At 53.1% G+C, this 27,150-nt stretch overlaps 1 protein-coding gene across 6 annotated transcripts in view; it reads left to right on the top strand.

Moving 5' to 3' along the window:
- The window catches only part of LOC135191187 (protein CEPU-1), a 480,880-nt gene that overhangs the window by 416,562 nt on the left and 37,168 nt on the right, over positions 1-27,150 (top strand). For all 6 annotated transcript variants that reach the window (XM_064173250.1, XM_064173252.1, XM_064173255.1 and 3 more), the window contains one exon: positions 25,806-25,931. In XM_064173250.1, the coding sequence (XP_064029320.1) occupies positions 25,806-25,931 (126 nt within the window). The remainder of the gene's footprint in view (positions 1-25,805; positions 25,932-27,150) is intronic.

Below are 27,150 nucleotides of genomic sequence, written 5' to 3'. Positions count from 1 at the left end.
TGCACCAGTGAGATAAAGCCCACGGTGGGGCTGTGGTGCCCCAGCCAGCTTTGTTTCAAGCTCCAAACTCTGCTCAATTAATTTTCCTTTGATGCCTTAAGCCCCTTTTGCTCAGGGGAGAAGAAGGAGAACTTTCAGCAGTTGGTTTTCTGCACTGGGGTGTGCAGGAAGCACCTGCCCTGCCCAGCAGTTCATGTGGTGGAGTAGACTGGGAAGAAGAATCAGTCCCTGCAGTCATCATCACTCCTGTCCAACAGCCTCAAGGTGGCTTACAGGCAGTGCATTGCTCATGCCTGGCTTGGTTTCTCTCTTGCCTAAGGTGCTCAGAGTCTTTCTGACCGTTCCATACCCAGCAGCTTTGGTACTACTACTGGAACCAAGGTCTTGAGCCTGTTCCCTGAGCCCCCAAAGCCTCCAGGGGAGCAGAAGGGTTTGCCCAGGGCTGTTTGGTGCCTTAGCGGCAGTTAGAGTGTGTGGATGCAACAAGACAAGAGGGAATGATTGAAGCTTGAGGAGGGTAGATTCAGACTGGAGACTAGGAAGAAATTCTTTGCAGTGAGGATGGTGAGACATAGGCACAGGCTGTCCAAGGAGGTCATGGAGGTACCATCCCTGGAGGTCTTCAAGGCCAGGCTGGATGAGGCTCTGGACAGCCTGTGTGAGGTGTCCCTGACCACAGCAGGAGGCTTGGGACTGGATGATCCTTGTGGCCCCTAGGCTCGAGCAGCTTGGTCTAGTGGAAGGTGTCCCTGCCCTTTACAGGGGGGTTGGAACTTTAAGGTCTCTTCCAACCCAAACCATTCTATAAGTGTATGTTGGACATGTCTGAAGCTGGAGTTTGGTGCTTGGGGCAGCACAAACCACAGGAGATACTTCTGGCATAGGTTTTTCTGCTGCCCCCACAGCTGTTCTCCCAATGAAAGCAGCTATTCCATTCTAGAAACAACAGCAGGCTTGGATAATCATAGAGCCATGGAATGGCTACCAGGGAAGGGAGGCTGTAAATCATAGAATGGTTTAGGTTGGAAGGGACCCCAAAGCTCAGCCAGTTCCAACCCCCCAACACAGGCAGGGACACCTCCCACTAGAACAGGTAGCTCAAGGCCTCATCCAGCCTGGCCTTGAACACCTCCAGGGAGAGAGCAGCCACAACCTTCCTGGGCAGCCTGTGCCAGTGTCTCATCACCCTCACTGCAAACAACTTCTTCCTCACATCCACTTTCAATCTCCCCTCTGCCGGTTCAAACCCATTCCTCCTCCTCCTGGCGTTACAGGACCTTGTCAGTAGTCCTTCTCCAGCCCTCCTGTAGCCCCCTTCAGATCCTGCAAGGCCACTCCAAGCTCTCCTGGAAGCCTTCTCTTATCCAGGCTGCAGAGTCCCAACTCTCAGCCTGTCCCTCAGAGCAGAGCTGCTGCAGCCCTCTCAGCATCTTGGTGGCCTCCTCTGTCCTGGCTCCAGCAGTGCCATGTCCTGCTTGTGCTGGGGGCCCCAGGGCTGCAGGTGGGGTCCGAGGAGAGCAGAGCCAAGGGGCAGAATCCCCTCCCTTGCCCTACTGCCCACACTGCTCTTGCTGCAGCCCAGCACAGGGTTGTGTCTGGGCTGCACTCCCACTGCAGGCTCCTGTGGAGCTTTTCCTCACCCCAGACCCCCAGGGTCCTGTTCCTCAGGGCTGCTCTCAGCCATTCCCCACCCAGCCTGGAGTAGTGCTTGTGATTGTGCCGACCCAAAATTCCTTCTAAAGGCATGTGGGGAGCTGGGAGAGCCTCCCCGAATTGGTGGAGGGGAGGAACGCAGCGGCAGAAAGTCAAAATCCTCCCTCGCTTCGCCTGCGCTCTGGCTGCTTTGACTGATGTGTTCCTTTCCGTCTCTCTTTTGTTGCTAATCACCCTCCGTCCCTCACAGCATCTCTTCCTTTTGTGTCAGGGCTGTTGTTGAGCGCTGAAGGTCTCCCACGCTCTCTCCTTCACTGTCCTAGTTGTAGGCTTTGTATCCTCCCCTTGGTGAGCATCTCTGCTGCTCTCGCATCCCCGGATCTCTCCATCTCCCTCCCAAGGTTAAGCTTCTCTGTGGGGCTCAGCGAGTGGGTTTAACCCACCCATCTGCTTGTCCCTGCTCCCTTGTGGAGCAGCCACATTCCTGGAGTGTGGCTGGGTAGGCTTCCTCTGGCCTTCCCCAAGTCACTTGACCTCTTTGCAAATCAATTTAACATCTGTGAGGCAGAGATAATAATTGTCACCTCCTTCACAGGGGGGTTGATGAGGATTAATTCATTAATGTCAACAGAGGTCTTTGAAGATGGAAGGCATTATCTGAGAGCTAAACGTTATTATTAATTAGCAATTATATTGTGGGGGGAGGTGGGGGGAGGAGAGCAGAGACTCCAGAGTCCTTACTGGAAGTTCTTGCTCCAGGCTCACATGCCTGCCCTCGCTGCAGCTTTGGGTTGCCCCAGTTACGTGCCTGCTGTATGGCTGGAAGGTGCCAGGCATGCTGCATGCCACCAGGGACCTGTCCCACTCGTGCTGTGGCACGTCCTCCTTCCTGGACCACAGGGGAGTAGAAAGTGGGAGGGATGGGGAGGTGAAGAGTGCTGGAGTGTGTTAGCTGCTGTCTTCAATGGAAAGAGAGCAAGTTGGTAATGGAGAGTGGTGGTGAAGGCAATCATAGAGTGACAGAATGGTAGGGATTGGAAGGGTCCTCTGGAGATCACTGAGTCCAAGGCAGGTTTCACCTAGAGAAGGTCACATGGGAACACATCCAGGTGGAATTTAAACATCTCCAGAGAAGAAGGTTCCAAAACCTCTCTGGGCAGCCTGCTGCATTACCCTTAAATTCAGCAAGTTCCTCCTCATGTTTGGATGGAAATTCTTATGTTCAAGTTTGGAATCATAGAATCAGGCAGGTTGGAAGAGAGCTCCAAGCTCAGCCAGCCCAACCTAGCACCCAGCCCTGGCCAATCAACCAGACCATGGCACTAAGTGCCCCAGCCAGGCTTGGCTTCAACACCTCCAGGGACAGAGACTCCACCACCTCCCTGGGCAGCCCATTCCAATGCCGATCACTCTCTCTGCCAACAACTTCCTAACAACATCCAGCCTCAACCTGCCCTGGCACAGCTTCAGGCTGTGTCCCCTTGTTCTGTTGCTGGGTGCCTGGCAGCAGAGCCCAACCCCACCTGGCTACAGCCTCCCTTCAGGCAGCTGCGGACAGCAATGAGCTCTGCCCTGAGCCTCCTCTGCTGCAGGCTGCACCCCCCCAGCTCCCTCAGCCTCTCCTCACAGGGCTGTGCTCCAGGCCCTATTTGTGCCCTTTACCCTTTGTCATGTCACTGGACACCAGCAAAGAGAGCCTGGTCCCATCCTGCTGGCACCTACACTTTGACTGCTGGTTGCTGATGAGATCCTCCCTCAGCCTGCTCCTTTCCAGGCTGAACAGCCCCAGTTCTCTCTGTCTTTGCTCATAATGGAGATGTTCTGCTCCTAGAATCACAGAATGATTTGGGCTGGAAGGGACCTTTAAAGGTCATTTGCTGCAACCCCACTGCAGTCAGCACACACACCTACAGCTAGAGCAGATCTCTCAGATCCCTGTCCACTCTCTCCTCGAATGTTTAAAGGAATGAAGCATCCACCTGGGCAGCCTGGGCCAGTGTTTTGCCACCCTCAATGCAGAGCATTTCTTCTCTCTATCTCGCTGAAGGGAGGCACTCTCCATGCTTGCCTGGCACCCCAGCAGTATGGGCAGGCCAGACGCTGCCAGCCCCTGCAGGATGAGTCTTGTTCCCAACAAGAAATAATTGGCAGGCAGGGGGAAGTTAGGAGCAGTGATTCATAGGGCACACAAACCAGTTTCATTTCCTTCACTATTTTCTTTTTCACACAGACCAAGGCTAATTTCTCTGGTTCTCTCCCCTGGTGAACTGCTAACACTGCAGCTGGGTGTGTTGGGTGTTCCTTTAAGCAACCAGCAATGCAAATGCTCCATGGTCCCCATGCCCTGGGGCTGGGGCAGCACATGGATGCCCACTGAGGCCAATTCCACCTCTGTTCCCCCACCATGCCTCTGCTTTTTCTATCCTCTGCAGCCACAGCTGTGTGTGCTCTTGTGAAGGGTTAGCATAGTGTAGCTCTTTGCTACTCCCTGGGAGATGTGCAGAGCCATGGAGCTCACCCTCTGATCATCCCTCTTCTAGAAAACAAGAACCTGCTCCCCTTTGAGCCTTTCTGAGTGTGCCAGCTCCTGGCAGCCCTATTTATCCATCCTCTCCAAAAACATTCAGGGAGAGGTCGTCAGACTCACCCTGAGCCATTCACCAGCAGCTCCACTAATCCCTTCTGCAGAGCAGCTGAAATTGGGAGGCCCAGCAGCACACTGCACCAGCAGCTCTCCAAGAAGGGCTGGAGGAGAGCACTGGAGTTGTCTGCAGGGTCACCTCTTGCATGGCTGATCCCCCTTGTTTTCCCAGTGACTTTCGGTGATGCATGTTGGGAATCTTCCCACAGCTCTCCAAGCAAGGCTGGAGGAGCAGGACTGAAGTTGTTTGCAGGTCTCCTGCTCACCCCTTGCATTGCTGATCCCTCTCTTTCCCCAGTAACTTTTCCAGTGTCTAGGATGTGTATCAGGAATCTTCCCACAGCTCTCCAAGCAGAGCTGGAGCAGCAGGAGTGGAACTGTTTGCAGATCTTAGAACCAGATGATCTTTGATGTCACTTCCAACCTAAACCATCCTATGGTCTTTTGCTCACCCCTTGCATTGCTGATCCCTCTCTTTCCCCAAGAACTTTGCCAATGTCTAGGATGTGTATCAGGATTCTTCCCACAGCTCTCCAAGCAGAGCTGGAGCACAAGAGTGGAACTGTTTGCAGATCTTGGAACTGGATGATCTTTGAGATCCCTTCCAACCTAAGCCATTCTGTGATCTTTTGCTCACCCCTTGCACTGCTGATGCCTCTTTCCCCAAGAACTTTGCCAGTCTCCAGCATGCCTGTCAGGACTCTTCCCACAGCTCTCCAAGCGAGGCTGCAGGAGCAGGACTGGAATTGTCTCCAGTTCTTTGCAGGGTCTCCCTTTCCCCCAGTGGCTCTGCTGCTCTCCGGGATGCACATCGGGAATCTTCCCAGCGCTGCCTGGGGCTGGCAGAGCGGCGCCGTTGTTTTGGTGCGCCGAAGCTGGTGGGGGCTTAATGAGGTCGCTGCAGTTTGATGTCGCTGCAGTAATCTCTTTTGTTTTTACTACATTAGGACCTCGGCGGCGGCGCGGTCGGGCTCGCTAGAAGGCGATCTGGGCTACCTTAATGTTATTGTTACCTCGGCAACGCTAATGGCAGCTCAATAACATTATTGCCATTTAATCTCAGCGGCAATAAAGTGAAGGGTAGGGCTGCGAGACCTCCGCCAGGCGATGTTACTACAGTAACAGCATTGTTAGCGTAATCGCGGCAGCAGAGTCAACTCGGTGTAGAGTAAGATTGGGTACCGGAGCTTCGCTGTTGCCGTGGCGACGCGGAGCTGCCGCCGAAAGGCGCGGCGGGGGATGAATGAGAGGAGACGTCACTGGTACACTGCTACTACAGCTACCCCGGGCTCGTCAGCACGGGAAGGTCACGCTGCTAGAAACTCACTTTAACCGCCTGATTCCTAATAGTGTGGCCAGCAGGACAGGGCAGTCCTTCTGCCCCCGTGCTCAGCGCTGCTCAGGCCACACCTTGAGTCCTGTGTCCAGTTCTGGGCCCCTCAATTTAAGAGAGATGTTGAGGTGCTGGAAGGTGTCCAGAGAAGGGCAGCAAGGCTGAGGAGGGGCCTGGAGCACAGCCCTGTGAGGAGAGGCTGAGGGAGCTGGGGGGGTGCAGCCTGCAGCAGAGGAGGCTCAGGGCAGAGCTCATTGCTGCCTGCAGCTGCCTGCAGGGAGGCTGTAGCCAGGTGGGGTTGGGCTCTGCTGCCAGGCAGGCAGGGACAGACAAGGAGACACAGCCTGAAGCTGTGCCAGGGCAGGTTCAGGCTGGATGTTAGGAAGAAGTTCTTCAGATAAAGAGTGATTGGCATTGGAAAGGGCTGCCCAGGAAGGTGATGGAGTGCCATCCCTGTAGGTGTTTAAGAGGAGGCTCCATGAGGCACTTAGTGGCAGGGGTTGGTTCATGAGAAGGGTTAGGTGAGAGTTTGGCCTCGATGGTCTCAGAGGTCTTTTCCAACCTGCTTAATTCTGTGATTCTGTAATTTGTAGGATGGGTTAGGTCAGAAGGGAGCTTAAACATTGCCTAGTTCCAGCCTCCCAGCCATGGACAGGGACACCTTCATAGAATCATAGAATCAGCCAGGCTGGAAGAGACCCCAAGATCATCCAGTCTAACCAAGTCCCCATCTGACCTGGCTTTGAACACCTCCAGAGTGGAAGCATCTACCACCTCCCTGGGCAACTTGTTCTAGTCTCTCACCACCCTCACTGTCAAGAATTTTGTCTCAATCTCCAGTCTCAATCTGCCCTCCATCAAGCTTCAATCCATTCACTCTCATCCTATCACTGTAAGCCCTTATAAGAAGTCCCTCCCCAGCTCTCCTGTAGCCTCCTTCAGATACTGGAAGGCTGCTGTAATTTCTCCTCAGTCTTCCCCAGACTGAACAGCCCCAGCTCTCCCAGCCTGTTCCCATAGGGGAGGTGCTCCAGCCCTCAGATCATCTTGGTGGTCTCCTCTGGATCCACTCCAGCAATTCAGTGTTCACTGTTGGAGTGTTTTTATTGAGGTCTTTCTCCTTCCTACCCCCTGCGACCCCCTCCCCCCAACTGCCAGAGCCCTTCAGAGCCAGTCTGTTGTTTTAGCAGCAGTGAGGGAAGATTTAAAGCTCTGCCTCCATCCCGTTCCAGGTCCTTCTGCCCTGGGTTTTATAGCATGTGGCTGTTATGGAGCGATAACGTTTTATATTTATATGTCATCTTCCCTCCTGAAGGGTCCTGCATGGGCCACAAATTATCACCCTGCCGCGGGGCCAGGCAGACAGCTCCACACATGCTGACTCTGACTCGGGGGGGGCTTCAGCCAAGGGCACAGCAGCTCAGTTTGCTGCCCTGGAGAGATACCTACTGAGATACCTACCTGCAGGGCACCGAATCCTAGCAAGGGAGAGTCCCCTTTGTTTTGAGGACTTACCCGGGGTCCCCAAACTGTGTGAGACAGGGCGGGGGTCTTGCTGCATCCTAAGCTTCACAGCTGCTGGGGTAGCTGTTGGTTTGCACAAGGTGCAGGTGACACCTTGGTGCCAAACGCAGGTGGCATCTGGGTGCCAAGTGCGGGTGACATCTCAGTCGCTGCAGTTTCCCCCAGCCTCCAGAGGAGGGAGACAGAGTTACCGATCGGTCCCCGGCACCGCGACCGCATCCCTGCCGCATCCCCTTCGCTTGTCCTGCCGCTGCATCTGCCAGCCAGGTTTGATGCCCCAGTTGCTCACTTGCACCCCTGAGAATTATTTCCGCCATCACCTCCTCTCCTGCTCGGCAGGCAGGATTCATCCTCCTCTTTGAGCCCCTGTGCTCCGTCCCAGCTTCTCAGGAGGCCTCCATCCCTTTGACAGCTCTTGGTGCACATGAATCCCAAATCTGGGTGCACTGCTGCCCGCCCCCTGGCATTCTGCAAGCCCAGCCTCCAGCTCTAGCACAAATCTGGGCTCGTTCAGCGAAGCAGCTGCTCAGCTCCTTTCATGCATCAGCATTTGATCTCTCTCCATGGATATTTGGACTCTGACCACTGCAGTAATTCCTTGTTTGTCCTTCAGTAAAAGACCTGGGGGCCCTTTGACACTGGAGTTGGAATCAGTGGGACCTGGGAGGTCCTGTGTGCCAGCTCTTCGTGGCAATCTGGTAGGGCACCCATCCTGCCAAAGTGGCTCCTCTGGGAGTTATGTGTTTGCAAACACCAGCAGCAGCTCATCTCCCATTCACTGTTTTTCCCCATCATTTGCTTTATTAAATATTGATTTTCTGTTGCATTATTAAACCTTAAGTCCCAAGCATAAATCCAAAGTTGATACTTTAATCTGGCTCTTCTTTTTTTTGGCCTTTAGGTCTGAGGTTTTGGCCAGTCACCTCAGAAGCATGTCCAGAAGCAAAAGCCTGTTGCAGAGGCTTGGGAAGTTGGAGAGCAGGAGCAGAGGGTTCTTCCCAGGGGATTTTGGTCTGTCTGGTGCAGTGTTTGCCATCAAAAATGACATCCAAGGAGATGCTGGCTTGCAAACCTGCACAGATCACAAGTGAAAGGAGGTTGGAGAGGCATCAGCCAAGCTTTTCGTGGAAGTTTAGATGCTACTGGCTGGGGGCAGGATTTAGGCCTCTCTTTTTTCGTAGCAGGGGGAGTTTAGCCTGGAGCCACTGCGTGGGCAGAGCGGCAGTGAGGCATCCCTCCAAGTGTCCCACTCAGTTTGCTCCCTGGGTTTTTTGCTGCCTTGCTTTGCCAAAATTGCCAGGCTCAGGATCTGTACTCCCTCCTAGGGAAGGAAGCCGCAGATGGTGATGTCTTGTCCTAAATGCATCTCTTAAAACACAGCTCCTGGGCCATGCTGTACAAAGCTGTGCTTTTTGACAGTACAAATCCCTGACGAAACCAGGAGCGGAGCTGCCTTTGCCCAAAACTCCAGGCACAGCCAGAGAGAAGCAGGCAGTGAGACTGCTGCCAGCACCAGGTTTGAGAAAGCCACCAGCCCGGCAGGAGTGGTGCAGCCACCCACCAGCATGTCCCCAGTAGCCAAGGTGGGTTGTGCTGACCCTCTCGGCTGGTCCCCGCTGGCCTCCCCTTCCCTATCAGAGAGCTGCAGGCGCCCAGCCGCTGCCAAAGCCCCGCGCCGACAGCAACCAGGTGTCTGTACATGCTTCCAGAGCCAAGAGAGCTCTGCAGCCAAAAGGGAGGAGGGGAAAGCAATGTGGCAGCACTGGCAGGTTCAGGAGGATCAGAAAAGAAATAAGGGGAAAGGAGGGGGGGAAAAAAGACAGAGGGAGGTTTGCAAACGGCTTTTGGATGCTGATCCAAATGGGACATGCTGGGTGGCATGAAACCTGCGCCTGGCAGCCGGGAAGCTGAGCAGTGATTTAAAACCAGGCTCCTAGCAGCAGGGAAAGAGGCAGAGGGGGAAGCAGATGTGAACACAATGATGGAGATAAAGGAGAGGCCAAGGGAACAGCTGGCGAAGAGCTGGTCCGGCCCTGCCGCTGGCACCGAGGGCTAGAAAACCTCCAGCAAATATCCAGCAGCTTAAGGATGGGCTGGAGGGGGCTGCTGAGCTGATAGGAGAAGGAGCAGGAGGACCGAGGGATTTGTATGGAGTTTTGAAGGAGAAGCTGAAGGTTGGAGAAGGGGAGTTGGATTGAAACACTGGGAGAGTCCTGGTCTTTTCTGCTCTGTTCTGGTGCTCCAGTGGAGGAAAAAAAGATCTGGGAAAGGGTAGGAAGAATGGGAAGTGGAGAACAAAAAGGTCAAGGGTGTTTGGAAAAGAAATGGATATGAAATGTAGGATGCAGAGGGCAAAAAGGAAAAGAGCTTCGGAAAAGAGGTGGATACGAGGAGTAGGATGCAGAAGGCAAAAAGGCAAGGAGCTCTGGAAAAGAGGTGGCTGTGTGATCCTTCAGGAAAGACAGAGAGTATGGTCTTGAGAGATTTCTGATTTGGGTTTTCTGGGTCTGGCTGTTGTCTGTCTGAGAAGCTGATAGTGAGGGATAGCTGTGAGTCCCTTCCTCCCTTGGGAACAAGGTGGCTTTGTTAGTTAGGTCTGGGGGGGATCCCTGGAAGAGCCTACAGCACGGCCCCGCTGGGGGGCAAGAGGGCAGGAAGCTCTCCTGGCTCTAGAGAGACCCACAGGCTCATATTCATGTCTGAGTTGCTGGTCTGGAGTAGCAGAAATTCCTGCAGATTTCACCTCCAGGGTCCAATTCTTTCCTCCAGTAGTATCTTGTCTAAGACTGGGACAAGGCAGCGAGGGCTGCAGACACCAACTTGGCTTCCTGTCCTGTGTGAGATGAAATGAACAGGTCTCAGAACCAACCCCTTTGCTGCCAACACATCTCCATCTCCGAGCCCTCACAGCAAAGAGACTCTCTAATCTGTACCCTGGGCTGTCCTTTCTTGGACTAGCCTCGAGGCCAGGGGTCAACAGAGATGTCTTCTCCATGGTCTGCCCTCCTGGTAATCTCTCCCCCTCACAGCCAGCCCCAGAGCCTCAGCCTTTGATCCTCCTCCTCCTCTTTTGCAAACACCTTTCTCCGCTGGCAGAATTGAATCTCTCTCATGCAGTTTTCCTTCTCTGTCTTTTCTTTTTGGCCAAGTCTGTCTGAAATAGTCTGGGCTTTATGGTTTTTTTGCTCCTTCAGCAGCAGGGCTATATAATTGATGGCCTCGCCAAGCTTTCTGAGCTGAGCATTAAACCCTTCCTGCCTTGGCTCCGACCGGAGTTCATTACTTTCTGAAAAGCTTTGTTGTCTGTTGGTGCTCAGATGATTGTTGTTGTGGAGGGGAGGATGTTGTCAAGCAGAGAGAGAGGAGGAGGGGATGGATTTGGTCAGGGCTGCTTTGTAATCAAATCCTGCTCACTTTCTTTTTAGCGAATTTTGGAGAGGGAAAAAGCAGGGAAAAAAGGCCTCTTTTAGCAAAATTGTAGTACCAGCACCCTCCCCAAGGCAGGAGCACAGCATCCTCCCCAAGGCAGGAGCACAGCACCCTCCCCAAGGCAGGAGCACAGCATCCTCCCCAAGGCAGGAGCACAGCACCCTCCCCAAGGCAGGAGCACAGAGCTCTTGGGGGTGGAAGAAAATGCTGCTTTGCAAATTGCCTGTGAGAGTGTTCAGAGGAGCAGAGAATCATTTTGCTTGGAAGAGTCCCTTCAGATCAGCAAGTCCAACTGTTAGCCCTGCACTGCCAGGTGCCCAGCACTGCCAGGTCACCACGAACCCAGGGCCCTTGGCACTGTGTCTCCACAGCTTTGCAGTCCTTGCAGGGATGGAGACTCCACTGCTGCCCTGAGCAGCCTGTTCCAGGGCTCAACAAACCCTTCTACGAAGAAACTGTCCCTCATGTCCAAACCGAACCTCCCCTGGTGTAACTTGAGGCCATCTCCTCGTCCTGTCACTTGTTACTAGGGCGAAGAGACCAACCCCAACCTCTCTCCAGCCTCCTTTCAGGGAGCTGTAGAGAGCAATGAGGTCTCCCCTCAGCCTCCTTTTCTCCAGGCTGAACACCCTCAGCTCCCTCAGCTGCTCCTCCCCAGCCCTGTTCTCCAGACCCTTCCCCAGCTTTGTTGCCCTTCTCTGGACACGCTTAATGGTCTCTTCCAAGCCAAAGGGCTCTGTGACTCCGTGGTCGCGTGGGGCTGTTTTTAAGCCATGCAGAATTCTTTTGGCACCTTCTCTGGCAAGATGAGGCAGCTCTGGTGTGCCCTGTGCTGCTGTTTCTCTTGGCTCCGTGGGTTTCCCAGCACTTAAAACACAGCGAGGCCGAGGAGATTACAGGGATTGGGAGATGCAGAGACACTTCCCTGCCAACAAGTAATTGATTTATTAAAGACATTACAATACATTCATGGTTCAGCATAAGAGCTTTCCTTTGAACTCACTGGAAAAATCCAAGGGGATTGTGCCTGTCTGCAAGTAGTACCACGGGCAGAATAAATCTGTGCTCCCCCATCAGGGCTGCAATTTCATTTCCCTTTGACTGGTGCAAGTAAATATCACGGCTCGACAAGTCCAGCCCAGTGACCAGTGTGATCCAATTTAATAGCAGTTAAAAATTCAAAGTGATTGTTAGCCAAATGGAAATGTAAGATTTCATACCCAGCCTGCCTTGGGGAGGAGAGGAAGAGAGAGGGAGGAGGGGGGGGGGAAATGTAGACAAATGGACTAGATAAAAAATAATGGAAAGTAACTTAATTAAAGAGGCTCGAGCCAAGTTAAAAACAGTCATGGTTTTGAATTGGAGAACCACAGGTTTTTCAAATGAAAGGGAAAGAGGAAAGAAAGGAAAGGGAACTGTGGATAAAGAGCCTCCAAAATGATTAAGTGGAAGAGAAGGAGGCATAGGAAGGAAGGGGTAAAAATAGTCCTCCTGTGAAGAGCAGGAGCACACAGGGCATAGACAGGGCTGCTGCCGAGGCTGGGTTTGGAAAGACAAACAGGGCAAGTAAAGGATGCTGTGGGGGAAGACTGCACCCTGCAGCTTCTCTGGTGTCCTGGGAGGTAGGAGGGTGGCCAACAGGAAGGCTTGAGGGCTTCCTTTAGGAGAACTGAGGAAAACTAGGTCCATGAGAGTGCTCAGAGGACTAGAAGACTTGCATGTGAGGCAAGGCTGAGAGCTGGGTTTGCTCAGCCTTGAGGAGAGAAGGCTTAGGGGAGACCTTATTGCCATGCATCATGTGACTCCACGTGAAAACAGTCTCCATCCTCTTGGTAGCCACTCTTTATGTGCTGGTGCATGCTCCAACTTGGAATTCTGTAATTGTATCAGCTGGAACACGTAGGAGCAAGTCCTCATGGAAAAGTAGAACAGCCTCCCCCAAGTACCATGGGCACACAGATGTACGTCACTGCCTTGCGGTAGCTTCGCCTTTTCCTTTCAGCTCACAGGATCACAGAATGGTAGGAGTTAGAAGGGACCTCTGGAGCTCACCAAACCCAGCAGCCTTGCCAAGGAGCACGTCCAGGCAGGTTGTGTATGTCTCCAGAGATGGAGACTCCACCATCTGTCTGGGCAGCCCATTTCAGGGCTCTGTCACCCTTACATTAACGCAGCTGCTGCTCGTGTTTAGATGGAGCTTCTTATGCGCAAGCCTGTGCCCATCAAACATCACCTAGCTGGGCTGGCATTTGGTAATGAGACTTTAATTGCCCCTCTGCAGATGCAGGTATCCAGCTGTGCTCTCTACAGCCTGATGACTAATTTTTAACTGCAGTGCTCTCATCTTGTGTGGCCCACTGGAAATACTTGGCCTGGCAGCTGTCCTCACCCTCCCAGTTCCTTTTTCCATGGCTTCCCAAGCTCTGTGGAGCCTGAAGAGCAGGTGCTGATAGAGCATCGATCCGAGTGAGTGCTTTTGGGTCATTTGCTCTTTGGGCTTCAGTTCTCTGTCCATAAAGAGGGGATAATAACACTCCCTTATCTCACTGGAGTGTTTGAATGATAGCGTTATTAAAGCCCACATCGCTGGCAGCCTCTGGGGGTGTGGGTACCAAGAGAAGCTGGGCACCTGCAGGAAAGGGCTGCCCTTGGTCTGTGTGATCTGGGGGGGATTAGTTTAGGCAGCAAAGACCACCTTAGCCCTATGCTTGCTGAACTTTGCAGTTCTATGTCCACTCTTCTAAGGCCAATTTGAGTTGTGTGCTTCACTGTGTGGGCTTTGGCTCGTTGGTGTTTGCTCTCCTTGCTTCTTTCAGCTCTGGCCAAGCTTTAGGTTTGGGGCAGTTGGTGTATTGGGTCAGGATGCATGCTAACAAGGTGCCTTGGAGCAGAACTAGGAGGAGTGAGGATGGATGGGAGAGCTCTTGGAGCCCAAGGAGGAGAGCCTGTAAGAGCAGGGCTGTTTAAAGAAATCTCTAAGGTGAGGAAGAAGTGGACCAGAGCAGCCTTGGGAAGGGAGTCTGCCTCTGCCAGAGTGATGGAGCAGTTCCCAAGTCTCGTGTGAGGAGATGCATTCCCACAGGGACAGAAGCAGCTGCAGCATCTGGAGGCATAAATCACCTCACCTGCAGTTCATTTTGAACTGCTGGACCTTGCTGCCCTCCAGCTTTATAAGAAGATGAACAAAGGGTCTGATCATAAGTAGCAGCCTCCAGACCACCTAATCACAGAATAATAGGGCTGTGCCCCCAGCCTGATCTGTTCATGTTTCACCAGAATCAAAGCTGAACGCAGGAAGATGCTCAAGCAGAAGGCAAAGCTCTTGCTGGAGCATGAGGAGCCAACTGCAAGGGCTGGAGCTTAGTGTGCAGAGGACAAGGGAGGGCAGAGGCTGCCTAGGGACCAGCAGTGATGACAGCAGCACTCATGGTTTGCATCTAATCCTTCTTCTCCACCTACATGGGCAAATCTCTGCATATTGACCTCTTGCTCCCCATTGTGTCCCGCTCCTAACCAGTGCCCAAAGGGAGTTTGCAAGTGAGGCTGCCCAGGAGGGCTGAGGGTGCAGTAGATGCATTCATCTGCTGTCTCCCTTTTTTGTCCAAAGAGGCTAAGGTGCTAACAAGCTGCCCTGCAGCAGAAGTAGGATGAGTAAGGATGGACAGAGAGCTCTGGGAGCTGTATTGTGGTATCTTCGTGGTGCAAATCATAGAACAATTAAGGTCAGAAAATACTTCTAAGGTCATCAACTCTGACCTTCTACCCAACACCTCTGACCACTAGACCATGTCCCAGAGAGCCACATCTGTTCATGTTTTGGACGCTTCTGAGGATGATGACTCCACCACCTCCCTGGGCAGCCTGTTCCAGTGCCTGGCCACTCTTGCAGCAAAGACATTGTTCCTAATATCCAAACTAAACCTCCCCTGGTGCACCTTGAGGCAATTTCCTCTTGTCCTGTCTTTAGTTTCATGGGAGAAGAGGCCAACAGCAGCCTCACTCCAGCCTCCTTTCAGGGAGAAAGCAACAAGGTCTCCCCTCAGCCTCCTTTTCTCCAGACAAAACAACCCCAATTCCCTCAGCTGCTCCTCCCCAGCCCTGTTCTCATGGACTCATAGAATCATAGACTCAATCAGCTTGGAAGAGACCTCCAAGATCATCCAGTCCAATCTATCACCCAGCCCTAGCCAATCTAGACCATGGCACTAAGTGCCTCATCCAGTCTTTTCTTGAACATCTTCAGGAATGGCAACTCCACCACCTCCCTGGGCAGCCCATTCCGATGCCAGACACTCTCTATGGCAAGAACTTCCTCCTGACATCCAGCCTAGACCTGCCCTGGCACAGCTTAAGACTGTGTCCCCTTGTTCTGTTGCTGGTTACCTGGGAGAAGAGCCCAACCCCCACTGTTGCCCTTCTCTGGCCATGCTCCAGCACCTCAATGTCTCTCTTATGCTGTAGTGCCCCAGACTGCCCTCAGTACCCTAGATAAATCCTCATCAGTGCCTGAAGGTGTCAAAGACATCCCTTCCAACCCAAACCATCTATGAATCAATGAATCAATCAAAACTTGAAGCTTTCACTCAGTTCTACATTGAAGCCTTAACTCTGGCTGTTTTTTGAAGTTAAAAACATTCATTTCTGGTTCGTTTGGGTGGGTTTAGTTTTTAGTGCTGGTGTCCGTTGCAGCATTCTGGGAAGCAGTGCTCATCCTCCTTCCCTGGGCAGACAAGCCAGCAGGCTTTCCCCAGGCAGGGGCTCCTGGAATTAGATTAGTGTCAGTGCAGAAAGTGTCATCATAAACACTTAGTTTGTGCTGGAGCCGGGGGAGCGAGAGTGTGGAGATAAGAACAAATATGCAAGAGCATAGTGTGTGTTTAATGGAAGGGAGATTTATTTCTCTCTCTCTGTCTTTTTAAGCCTCTAGATAGATCATAAAAAAAAAGAAGGAAGAAAAGGGAAAAAAAAACCCAAACCAAACAACAACCCACAAGCAGCCCAACCCACACACAACCTGTCTGCCTGAAATAGCTGGAATGTAATTTAAAGAGCATCATTTTAACTAATACTTCACTTCAGAGACACCTGCCCTACATTCATTGGAGATGCAGGCTGCATTAGAGTGGCTGATTTATCTTCGCAGAGCATGTGCCAGCTCCTTTGTTCCTGCTGGGTCCCTTTGGAGGAGTGAAGTGGTGCCAGGCTGGTTTGGTGTGTTCAGCACTCTCTGCAATGCTTGAATCGCATGGATAGAGAGACAGCCTCAGGTTGTGCCAAGGCAGGTTCAGGCTGGATGTTAGGAGGAAGTTGTTGTCAGAGAGAGTGATTGGCATTGGAATGGGCTGCCCAGGGAGGTGGTGGAGTGGCCGTGGCTGGAGGTGTTGAAGCCAAGCCTGGCTGGGGCACTGAGTGCCGTGGTCTGGTTGGTTGGGCAGGGCTGGGTGCTAGGTTGGGCTGGCTGAGCTTGGAGCTCTCTTCCAACCTGCTTGATTCTATGAGGGAGGACTGGAAGCAGGACCTGTGTCCTGCTGGGGCTGGGTTTGGAGGAGAGGAGCAGAGGTTTCGTGTTGTGTTTAGCAGGACAAAGTGTGCTGATGGACCACATGAGCAGTGGAATAGAATCATAATAGAGTCACTAAGGTTGGAAAAACCTCTAAGAACATCAGGTTCAACCTTCTGCTCTCCCCTATTGCTGCAGACCAGTGCTCCCCTACTGCTGCAGACCAATGCTCCCCTGCTGCTGCAGACCAGTGCTCCCCTACTGCTGCAGACCAATGCTCTCCCCTACTGCTGCAGACCAATGCTCTCCCCTACTGCTGCACCCTGGAGAACAGAAGGCTCTGTGGACACCTTCTAGCAGATTCCATTATCCAAAGGGGCCCTACAAGAAAACTGGGAAGGGACTTTTTGCAAGGGCTTGTAGTGATAGGACGTGATAGTGTGTGATAGGGTGTGTAGTGGTAGGAGGGAAGGGACTGGATTTAAGCTGGAGGAGGGGAGATTTAGATTGGACATCAGGAAGAAATTCCTTCCAGTGAGAGAGGTGAGACATTGGAACAGGTTGCCCATGGATGTGTTCAAGGCCAGGCTGCACGAGGCCTTGAGCAGCCTGGTCTGATGGAGAGTGTCCCTGCCCATGGCGGTGAGGTTGGAACCAGATGATCTTTAAGGTCCCTTCCAATCTAAACCATTCTCTGAATCCTTTAGTTCCAAACCCCCTGCTATGGTCAGGGACACCTTCCACTAGCCTAGCTGGGGGACAGGATGAGCGGGAGGAAGGACAGGGAGGGGAGAGCTGTTGCCAGATCCCAGGCTTGCCCTTTCTGCTCTGAGGTTCACGTGCAATATCTTCCTGGGCTGGGGTTGCTAATGCGCTCTGCTCTCCGGAGCGCGCCTGGCCTGGCTTCCCGCGCAGCCTGTAATTAGTTTCTGGATGATGACATCTCCGCTGAGAATGCTCTCATCGTGTCCCTCCGATCTCGAGGGGAGATAAAGGAATCTAATAAAGACATCCAGCATTTCTAGGTGATGGGTTTGACAGGCTTTGGATTAACCAGGAGTCGTGTTCCAGCTTTCTCGGGTACCCTCGGCACGCTGCGGCTCGTCCCCGACTCGGTGGCTTCAGCCAGGGGAGGCCAAAGGAGCCCCTGCTAGTGCTGAGTGGGGTGAGAGGAGGGCAGAGGTGGGGACCCTGAGCAGGGTGAGTTGGAGTCACTGTTGGTTCGACGGCCAGAGGTGGTTCTGAGGGGCTGCCTCGAGGAGAGGTGTCGGTGATGCTGGGGAGGTGGTGCAGTTATCTGCCGTTTGGAGAGCCTTCAGTTTTCTGCCTTTCACAAGGCATTGCTTGGCTTGCTGGGGGAGTCCCAGCTGGCTCGAGGTGCAAAAGCCTGGAAACTAGATCCTTGCTCCGTGCAGCATGTGTGGAGCTGCAAATGAGATCTGTCTAGACAGGGGGCTGAGCCGTCGAGCAGCCCTTGTTTGTCTGCATTTCTTCCTGCCTAGCAGTGCTACAGCTTAATTCTTACAGCCTCTCGGGAGGGTTGGGTGTTGTGGGCTTGGGTGGAAGGAGGAGTGTTGAAGTAGTTTCTAAAGGAGATCAGCAATGTTAGGTTAATGAGTGGACCCAATCCTCTTGAAGGTCTCTTCCGACCAAAATGGTTCTCTAATTAGAATCCTTTCAGGGAAGACACAACTGTGCCACAACCTCCTCTGGCCAGCGCAGCATGGAAGTGGAACTTGGGTCTCCCAAGCCTGAAGGATGGATTCTGCCTGCTCTATACAGCTGCTTGTTAGCAGCCATGCTAAGCAAAGAGATGCTGGAATCTCTGAAGGTGTGGGGCTTGCTTTCAGATGTTTGCTGTGTTTTGAGGTAGGATGTGTGATGTTGATGCCTCCAGTACCTTGAATCCAGGCAACCAAACCGAGCACAGAGTCGTAGAGTTGTTTCAGTTGGAAAAGGCCTCTGAGGTCATCAGGTCCAGCCTTCAGCTTAAGACCACCATGGACATTATTACACCATGCCCCCAGGTGCCACATCCACAAGTTTCTTGAACACCTCTGGGAATGCTAACTCCACCACTTCCCTGGGCAGCCTATTCCAATGCTTGACCATTCTTGCAGCAAAGAAGTTGTTCCCAATCTCCAGCCAAACCTCTCCTGGCACAATCTCAGGCCATTTCCTCTCTTTCTTTCACCTGATATGAGGGAAAAGAGACTGACCTACATCTTTCTCCAACCTCCTTTCAAGGAGTTATGGAGAGCAATGAGGTCTCTCCTCAACCTCTCTTCTTCAGACTAAACACCCCCAGGTCCCTCAGCTGCTCATCCCCAGCCCTGTTCTCCAGACCCTTCCCCAGCTTTGTCACTCTTGTCTGGACGTGCTCCGTCACCTCATGGTCCCAGCACACAGCTCCTTAGGGCAGCAGCAGGCTGGATCCAGGCTGGTGACGTGGAGCCATCCAAAAGCAAGGGACAAGTCCTTGTGCTGGAGACCTTCCTCTCCTGTCATGCCATATTTATCCTGGCGTGTCCCTCGTTGACTGCAGTAGGAGTGCTGCTGATTTATGCTGTCGTAAGTGGAATCAGATTGGGCTCCCTTTTGGCACTTAGCTGTAAAGTTTATCTGCAGGAACCCTGCTGCTTGTGCCATGAGTTATACCCCCCCTCACAAATACTTTGCTAATGAATGATTGGAAACGTCTTGTTTCCCCTGCCCCCCTCCTCTGAGTTATGCTGGTGCTGAGCCATAGAACCTGCTGCAGAGACAGGCGTGAAAAATCCTGTGTCCTCCAAGCTGGGGAGAGCTTTGCTGCTGCAGGAGCTGCTGCCTGCTCTGAAATCACTCCGAGACATCTCGCTGCCGCCTGACGCTTCCCATTACGCCTTGCTTTAGCACCAGCAACTGTCATTAGTTAGTTATTAATTGCTCATTAGGGTCCTTACATGTGTCCTCTTCCTTTCCAAACTGCTTTCTTTGCGTCTTTGGCTGCTGACAGGTTTGTGTGGAGGGGGCTTGATCTGTGACCACAGAGCCCTGGCACAGGCTCCCCAGAGAGGTTGTGGAGTCTCCTTCTCTGGAGCCTTTCCAAGCCTGTCTGGATGTGTTCCTGTGTGCCCTGAGGTGGATTGTGTGGTCCTGCTCTGGCAGGGGCTTGGACTCAGTGGTCTCTTTGGGTCCCTTCCAACCCCTGACATCTGTGATCCTGTGATCCTGAGCAAAGCTGAGCCCACTGGAGCACACCAGCTGTGGGGCAAGGTCAGCATTTATATTTTAAGGGGTTTGTCCACAAGTCTACACAGCCAAGCAGCATGGCTGGAAGCAGGTTCCAAGGCAGTGTTTGCTTTTCCTCACATCCTGTGAGCTCCAGTGCAGCTCTAGGGCTGTGTGGCTAGAATCACAGAATCCCAGAACGTCAGGGGCTGGAGGGGACCTCAAAAGATCATCCAGTCCAACTCCCCTGCCAGAGCATGAATTGTTTTGATTGGAAAAAGCCTTTAGGATCCAGTCCAACCACCAACCCAGCACCACCATGACCACGAAACCACTTCCCAAAGTGCTGTGACCACATTTTCTTGGAACACCTTCAGGGACGTTGACTCCACCACCTCCCGGGGCAGCCTGTTTCACTCCATGAGCACTCCTTAGCAAAGAAATCTCCAACCTAAACCTCCTCTGGCACAATTTCAGGCCATTTCCTCTCCTATCACCTGACACGAGGGAGAAGAGACCAACCCCCCCCTCATGCCAGACTCCTTTCACAGGGAGTTGGATAGCAAGACAGAAGGATGAAGCTCTCTCTGCTTTGCTCTTAATTATGGCTGTATTAGAGCAGCACAAACTGCTTTCAAAGCCCATTCTAATACACCTGTAATTGAAGGCACAGGGCTGCCATGTGCTCTCTGCCTCTCTTAGAAAGGCAGAAAGGTTTTGAACACAAAAGAGGCTGAAGGGACAATAGAAGTGGCTGCCTCTGCAGCAGTCAGATTGCTGTGCCTTGTTCTGACTTGGCAGCTGCTGCTGGAGAGAGGGAGCTGCTCTGGAGGAATTTGAGGGGGAGCCCAGTGTGGGGGTCTCTGGTCCCAGCTGGCTTTGGTGTTTCTGTTCCTTGGCTCGTGGGCTAGGTTCAACTTGCAGCATCATCATGAGAAGGCTTGGGGCACCCCGGGCTCCCCCTCACTGAGCTGACACTGGAACAGGTTGCCCAGGGGGGTGGTGGAAGCCTCATCCCTGGATGTTTTTAAGGCCAGGCTAGAGAGGGCTCTGAGCAGCTGGACCGAGTGTGAGCTGTCCCTGCCCATTCCGGGGAGGGTGGCACTGGATGATCTTTAAGGTCCCTTCCAAGCCTGGCAGTTCTGTGGCTGTGTGAGTTCCAGAGGCAGGGCCCATGGGAGCAGCACTGTCGAACACAGGGAGGTCTGTGGGTGACAGCAGTCTGAGGCTGTTGTCAAAAGTGGGAGCAGCAGCAGCCTGGTGCTCAGGAAGCTGCCGGTGCAGATCACAGGTCGCCTGCAGAAGTCTGAATCCTTCTTTTTCTTTCTTCAAGACACTTTTGTGGTTATTCTTTGTTGTTGCCTTTGATCTGGAGCAGATTTTGCTCGTGCTGGAAGAAGGAGGTTTGCATGTTTTATGTGTGGGGGAAGCAAGGCACTGCTAGGAAGAGCCTGCTCACTCCTTGCAGGCACTCAGTGAGGCTCATCTGACTTCTATCCCATCTCTGGTGGAGAGGTTGCTCCAGATCCTTCTCCATTAGTAGTCAGGAGCCTCTTAGCTGATGTATGGCTGAAGTCTGGGTGCTTGAGGAGCCCTGCCATGCCAAGGGGAGCATCAGGAGACAGCAGTGGGGGCAGTGCCAGGACAGTGCCTGGGAGAGGGAAGCACATTCCAGTGTCATAGTCATGGCAGGTGTCAGGGTTGGGGCGTTGGTTGCCAGGGATCTGAACATGAGCCAACAGTGTGCTCAGGTGGCCAGGAAGACCACTTGGCCTGGATCAGCAATAGTCTGGCCAGCTGGAGTAGGGAAGTGATTGTCTCCCTGTACTCATCACTGCTGAGACCATGTCTCATTTTGGGCTCCTCACTCTGAGAGGGACATTAAAGTGCTGGGGTGGGTCCAGAGAACAGCAGAAAGCTGGTGAGGGGTTGGTTTGGAGAGCATGTCTTATGAGGAGAGGTCGAGGTAGCTTGGATTGTTTGGCCTGAAGAAGAGGAGGCTGAGAGGGACCTTATTGCTTTCTACAGCTAGCTGAAAGGAGGCTGGAGTGAGGCTGCTGTTGGCCTCTTCTCCCAAGGAACTAATGACACAAGGGGAAATGGCCTCAAGCTGCACCAGGGAAGGTTTAGGTGGGATATTAAGAACAATTTCTTTCCTGCAAGAGTGGTGAGGCACTGTCACAGGCTGCCCAGGGAGGTGGTGGAGGCCCCAGTCCTGGAGGCGTTCAGAGCACGAGTGGATGTGGCACTCTGGGACGTGGGCTCGTGGCGCTGGGGGTGGCCGTGCTGGTCTCAGAGGTGTTTTCCAACCTTAACGGTGCTGTGATTGCATGAGGAAGATGAATGGGGAGCTAATGCTGACAGTAGATAGCAGGGCCAAGGGGTACATGCTTGAGGTGTACCAACTTCTGCATCTGTGCTGGCTGTGGGACAGCAGTTTGGAGGTGAAAGCCTGGTGGGGCTGAGGTCTGTGCCAGCGGCTGGAGGGCGTCTGTGTGCCAGGGAGTGTGTCTGTGTAGGCAAGCCCATATGCTTGGATCTGTACAGACATACATCACCTGCCTGAACACCCTCCAACGTGGAACACACCATATGCTTGGCTTAAATATTTAAGCAAGCTGCTTCCTGTCCCGAGGACTCCAACATGTGCAGGCAGGCACCGAGGCCAGGCAGACTAGGGGCAAGCTCCGGGCACCTGTGTGGAGGGCTGAGAGCAGCCCTGGGACCTTCCTCAGCATCGTGGCAGGGATAGGGGGGAGGAAAAAAAAAAGTCAGGTGGCTAGAAGAGCAGCCTGCCCCTGGGGAGATCTGCGCCGTGTGGCTGGAGCAGCTTGGCCACCGCTGCCATGTTTAATCACTGCTGAGCAAGAGAGATGCACAGCACAAAAGGGCTGCCCACGAGGAGAGGGTTCCCGCCTGGGGAGCCTGCATTTGTTTAGCTTTAGTTATTTATTCACTCCCACAGGGGCACAGCTCCATCTGCATCCTGTGCTTGGCATAAGAAATTCCTCTTCTGCCTCCTCTGCCCCTCACCAACAGATGGGGAAGGTGATGAAATGTGGAGAGAGCCAGAGCACTGCTGACTCTTAAACAATATTCAGTGGAAAGCTACACTCACTTATCACAGAAACAGACAAGGCTTTGGGTTGGAAGGGACCTTAAAGATCACAGGCTCACAGGCCCACAGGATGTTAGGGGTTGGAAGGGACCCAAGGAGATCATCCAGTCCAACCCCCTGCCAGAGCAGGACCACACAATCCACCTCAGGGCACACAGGAACACATCCAGACAGGCCTGGAAAGGCTCCAGAGGAGACTCCACAACCTCTCTGGGCAGCCTGTGCCAGGGTTCTGGGACCCTTCCAGTCAAGAAGTTGCCTCTTGTGCTGAGCTGGACCCTCCTGTGCTGCAGCTTCCATCCATTGCTGCTTGTCCTATCCCAGGGAGCAGTGAGCAGAGCCTGTCCCCCCCTGCTGACCCCCAGCCCTCAGATAGTTACAGACATTGATTCAATCCCCTCTCAGTCTTCTCTTCTCCAGACTAAGCAGCCCCAGATCCTTCAGCCTCTCCTCATCAGGCAGTGCTCCAGTCCCTAGCTGCCCTGCCATAGGCAGAGGCACCACCCACTAAAATAGGTTGCTCAAGGCCTCATTCAGCCTCACCCTGAGCAGCTGCAGGGAGGCAGTGCCCACAGTCTTCCTGGGCAACCTGTTCCAGCAGCTCACCACTCTCTCTGGAAAGAATTTCTTGCTAATATTCAGTCTAAATCTGCCCTCCTCAAGCTTCAATCCATTCCCTCTCGCCCTGTCACTACAAGCCCTTGTAGAAACTACCTCCCCAGCTTTCCTGTAGCTCCCTTCAAGTACTGGAAGGCTACCAGAAGGTCTCCCAGGAGCCTTCTCCCCCGAGTTGAACAACCCAAATTCTGCCAGGCTGTCCCCATAGGGGAGACCTTATTTGTGAAGGTTTCCCTCCCTACTATGGTAAAAGCTTTACAACAAATCTGCTCAGTGTCTCCAGAACGACGTTTTACACAGTTCCTGTGGTTAATTATTCAGAGGTTTAATTAGCATACAATAACTGTCCTGTTAAGTCCTGCTGCTGCACAGCTTCGCTGACGTCACTCTGGGTTGCTTCCCAGTAACCTCATCTTGTCCCAGGTGGGAAGCAGTCAGCTGCCTCTCCCTGACTGTCCCCCAAGCATGGTGAGAGTGTTTTTATCCCTGGCATATCACTAAATCACAGAACAGTTGGGGTTGGAAGAGAGCTCTGCAGAGCTGGTGTTGTTTAGCCTGCAGAAGAGCAGGCTCAGGGCAGAGCTCACTGCTGTCTGCAGCTACCTAAAGGGAGGCTGTAGCCAGGTGGGGTTGGGCTCTGCTGCCAGGCAGTCAGCACCAGAACAAGGGGAGACAGCCTCAAGCTGTGCCAGGGAAAGTTCAGTCTGGATGTTGTTAGGAAGTTGTTGTCAGAGAGAGTGATTGGCATTGGAATGGGCTGCCCAGGGAGGTGGTGGAGTGGCTGTGCCTGGAGGTGTTGAAGCCAAGCCTGGCTGGGGCGCTTATTGCCATGGTCTGGTTGGTTGGGCAGGGCTGGGTGCTAGGCTGGGCTGGATGGGCTTGGAGGTCTCTTCCAACCTGGCTGATTCTATGATTTCCTTTCCTTCTATCACTTGATGCTAAGGAGAAGAGACTTCCCACCTGCCTTCAACCTCCTTTCAGGGAGCTGCAGGGAGCATTGGCTGCATCTCCTCCATGGGCTACTTGGCTGTTTGCAGAGCATCACCCAGGGAGGTTGTGTGGTCCCGGGAGGCTGCCATGTCCTCTTACGCTGTGCTTAATGACACCAGTGCATATTAGTGCCATCTTTGTGCCCTCCACTGTCCTGCCCCAGAGCCCCCATTGTTCCAAGAGTGTCTGATCCATCGTTGTCCTCTGGTGCCTGATTAGCAGATTCGCCAGCGTGCCCAGAGCAGCGAAAAAAAGAACTCCCAGAAGCCCTTCAAAACAGAGAATAATTCATTACCCACCTTGATTTCCACTTAAAATGTACTTTAACTACACTTCCAACTACAAACCCTAAATCACCCTCGTGTTCACAAAAAATCCATCATTTTTTATGTTATTGCCCAGCACTGGCATGACATAATCCCTTCCAGAGCGCCTCCGAGTGCTTTACGGATCAATAAATTACTTACCTGCACAGCAGAGGCAATGCGTGCAAGGCCACTGCAGTCATTCCAGCCCAGCACAGCCCCGCCAGGTGCGGGAGGTGGGATGAGGCAGGGAAAAGGGCTCTGGGGAGCGGGATCGGCCGCAGGGGTGTTGCAGTGCTTTGGGCTGCGGCTTCGAGCAGGTGGATGAATGGGGCTCGCCCGGGGAAGGGTGGAAGGAGCAGGATGCTTTGCGAGTGATTTGTGCCTCTCCTGCTAAAGCACAGCAGCAGGGTGCCAATCCAGCACTCGGCCTGGAAAAAAACAAACTGAGGAAGGTGATGGTCTTTATTATGTTCTGCAGGTGCAGGCTGATAACGGCAGCAGATCGTTTTTCTCGTGGAGCTCAGAGAAACCCCAGCCCCCGCCCCGGCAGCCGCATCGCGTCCTCTGCTCCTGCAGCAGCAGGGGCTGAGTGCTCCCTGCTTGCTCCTCAGCCCTTCCCCTTCTCTCAGCCCCACTTCTCATCCCTCCCTGCCTCGTGTGCTCCTCAGCCCCTCCCCTTCCCTCAGCCCCACTCATCATAACCCTGTTCCATAGCTGTGTTCTCTCTTTGGGTCAGAGCCCCTAGTATCTGACCTGCTCCTGCCTATTTGCTTTCATTCAGGCAGAATTTCTCTTCCTTTGCATGGTGGTAGACCTCAAAGCTCCTCTGTGGACTTGTCTTCATATCAGTCTCATCTTGGTGATTTTCTGCTTGCAAAGGCATGACAAGGAGCCTGCATGGCTGCAGAAAGAGCTGCAAGCCTTGGACAGGCTGGACAGGGTGCTGGGCTGTCTGTCTTATCTAGACCATGTTTTTGCCAGGAGAAGTTGGACCAGATGATTCTTGGTGTCCCTTCCAAGCTGGTATTCTGGTTCTGTGTGGATGCCTGGGGTGCTCTTGTTGCACCAGGAGTAACTGCTGCCTTTGAGAGGGCTGGAAGGGAGTGGATGGTGTTTACTCTGTTGGATGGAGCTCACTTGAAAGTGTTCATTATGGCTAGGAGGACAGAATTAGCACGGGAAACAAGGAGAGGCAGGAGCACCATCTCACACACCATGGAGGTGCTGAGGAGAAGCTGTCTCAGGTCTGCCTAAAATAACAGAATTCCCTCTGGCTACAATTTCTTCCCACTTCAGCCCTATCTTCTCTACCTCCTTCTTTCCCCTGTGTGTTCCTGTCAAGCCATATGAGACCAATGGGCTACTGCATAGCTGGTTGAGGTGCAGGGAGGAAGGAAAATCAGCCTCCTTCCCCCACATTTTGAGACTGGAGTTGAGGCAGAATGGGTTGCATTTTGATTCCCCTCTCTGTGTTGTTGCAGTGTCTCCAAAAATCACTGAGATCTCTTCTGACATCTCCATCAACGAAGGTGGCAACGTCAGCCTCACCTGCATAGCCACGGGCAGGCCAGATCCAACAATCACCTGGAGACACATCTCACCCAAAGGTAAGAGCCAAACCTTACAGACACTACCCAGGAAGGGCACGGGGAGGTTTGCTGGCATTTGGAGAGGTGTGGGCAGGTTCCTGTGGCACCTCAGCTGCAAAGAAAAGGTGACAAGCTCCTGAAAGACATCACTGAACGCAGGAGGTGATGGCTGGTGAAGAAACTTCTGTCTTGGTGGCCTGGCAGAGCAGCTGATGGGTTTGCTTGTGTGAAGGGCTGGCAGTGGGTGCCAGGCTGGGGTTGTGGTCGTTAGGCAATGACTGTGCTGGGGGAATTCTTGCCTGTTGGTTCAAAGGAAGCCTGTAAACGCTGTGAACGAGCAGGAAAACACAGGAAGCACTAATTGGTGGCCTTGTTAATTGGAAAGCCAAACCGGAGCAGAGCCGCGTGGGTGTGACTGCTGGGAAGCAAATCCCAAGACGTGCCTGTTTGAGAGCATATTAGCACCAGATCGTTCCCCAGCTGCTTTGTGGCGTTTGGGTCTTGCTGCCCTGTTGCTCCCAAGTGACTGCGAGACTCTCATGGGAGAGCTGGGGTGAGAGCTGGGGGCTTGAGGTGGGATATGCCACTTCACCTGGCTCTGATCCTCTGATCCTCAACTCAACCCCAGTCATTTTTCCCTGGAGGTTTGACCAACCTGGGCTGGTGTCCCAGACAAGTTGTCCTTGGGGATGCCCTGGCTGGGCTGCTGAGCAGCCAAAGGAGAGGATGCAGGGGCAGCAGAGCTGGATGGTGCCACACCTGCTCTGCTCAGCTGCTGGCAATGGCTGCGGCGTCTGTGCAGCTCCATTGATTTTTTCTGCTATTTGTCTGCGCTGCAGCAAATGTCTGGGCCAGATCCATCACTCTCCACAGTCCAGGCAGGGCAAGCTGAGTCAGTGGCACCTCAACCCCTTCCCTTGACAGGGGCCTCTGTAAAAAGCCTTCCTGGTTCACATGTTGGCTGATCCAACGTGTGGGTGGTCCTGCTGAGGTGGCAGCCTTTGGTCAGGGTCTGGGTGTGGATGAAATGCATGTTGCAGTCCCTGAGCACCTATCCATGGCACTGAAGCTGCTGTCACAGTATCTGTCACCATTTATGGTTCAGGCAGTCCACATGCTCCCACCTTGAAGCCTTTTCTTCTTTCTCCTCTTCCCTTTGTCTACCCTGACAAGGAGTTTTGGTCTCACTTATCCTCCTCACCCCCCATTTTTCACATGCATGTTTTCCTTTCATCAC

This window comes from Pogoniulus pusillus, chromosome 38, assembly GCF_015220805.1.
Source record: "Pogoniulus pusillus isolate bPogPus1 chromosome 38, bPogPus1.pri, whole genome shotgun sequence".
In the NCBI taxonomy this organism is placed as follows: domain Eukaryota; kingdom Metazoa; phylum Chordata; class Aves; order Piciformes; family Lybiidae; genus Pogoniulus; species Pogoniulus pusillus.
The sequence above is the reverse complement of the archived record's forward strand: the minus strand, read 5'-3'. Positions and strand labels throughout refer to the sequence as shown.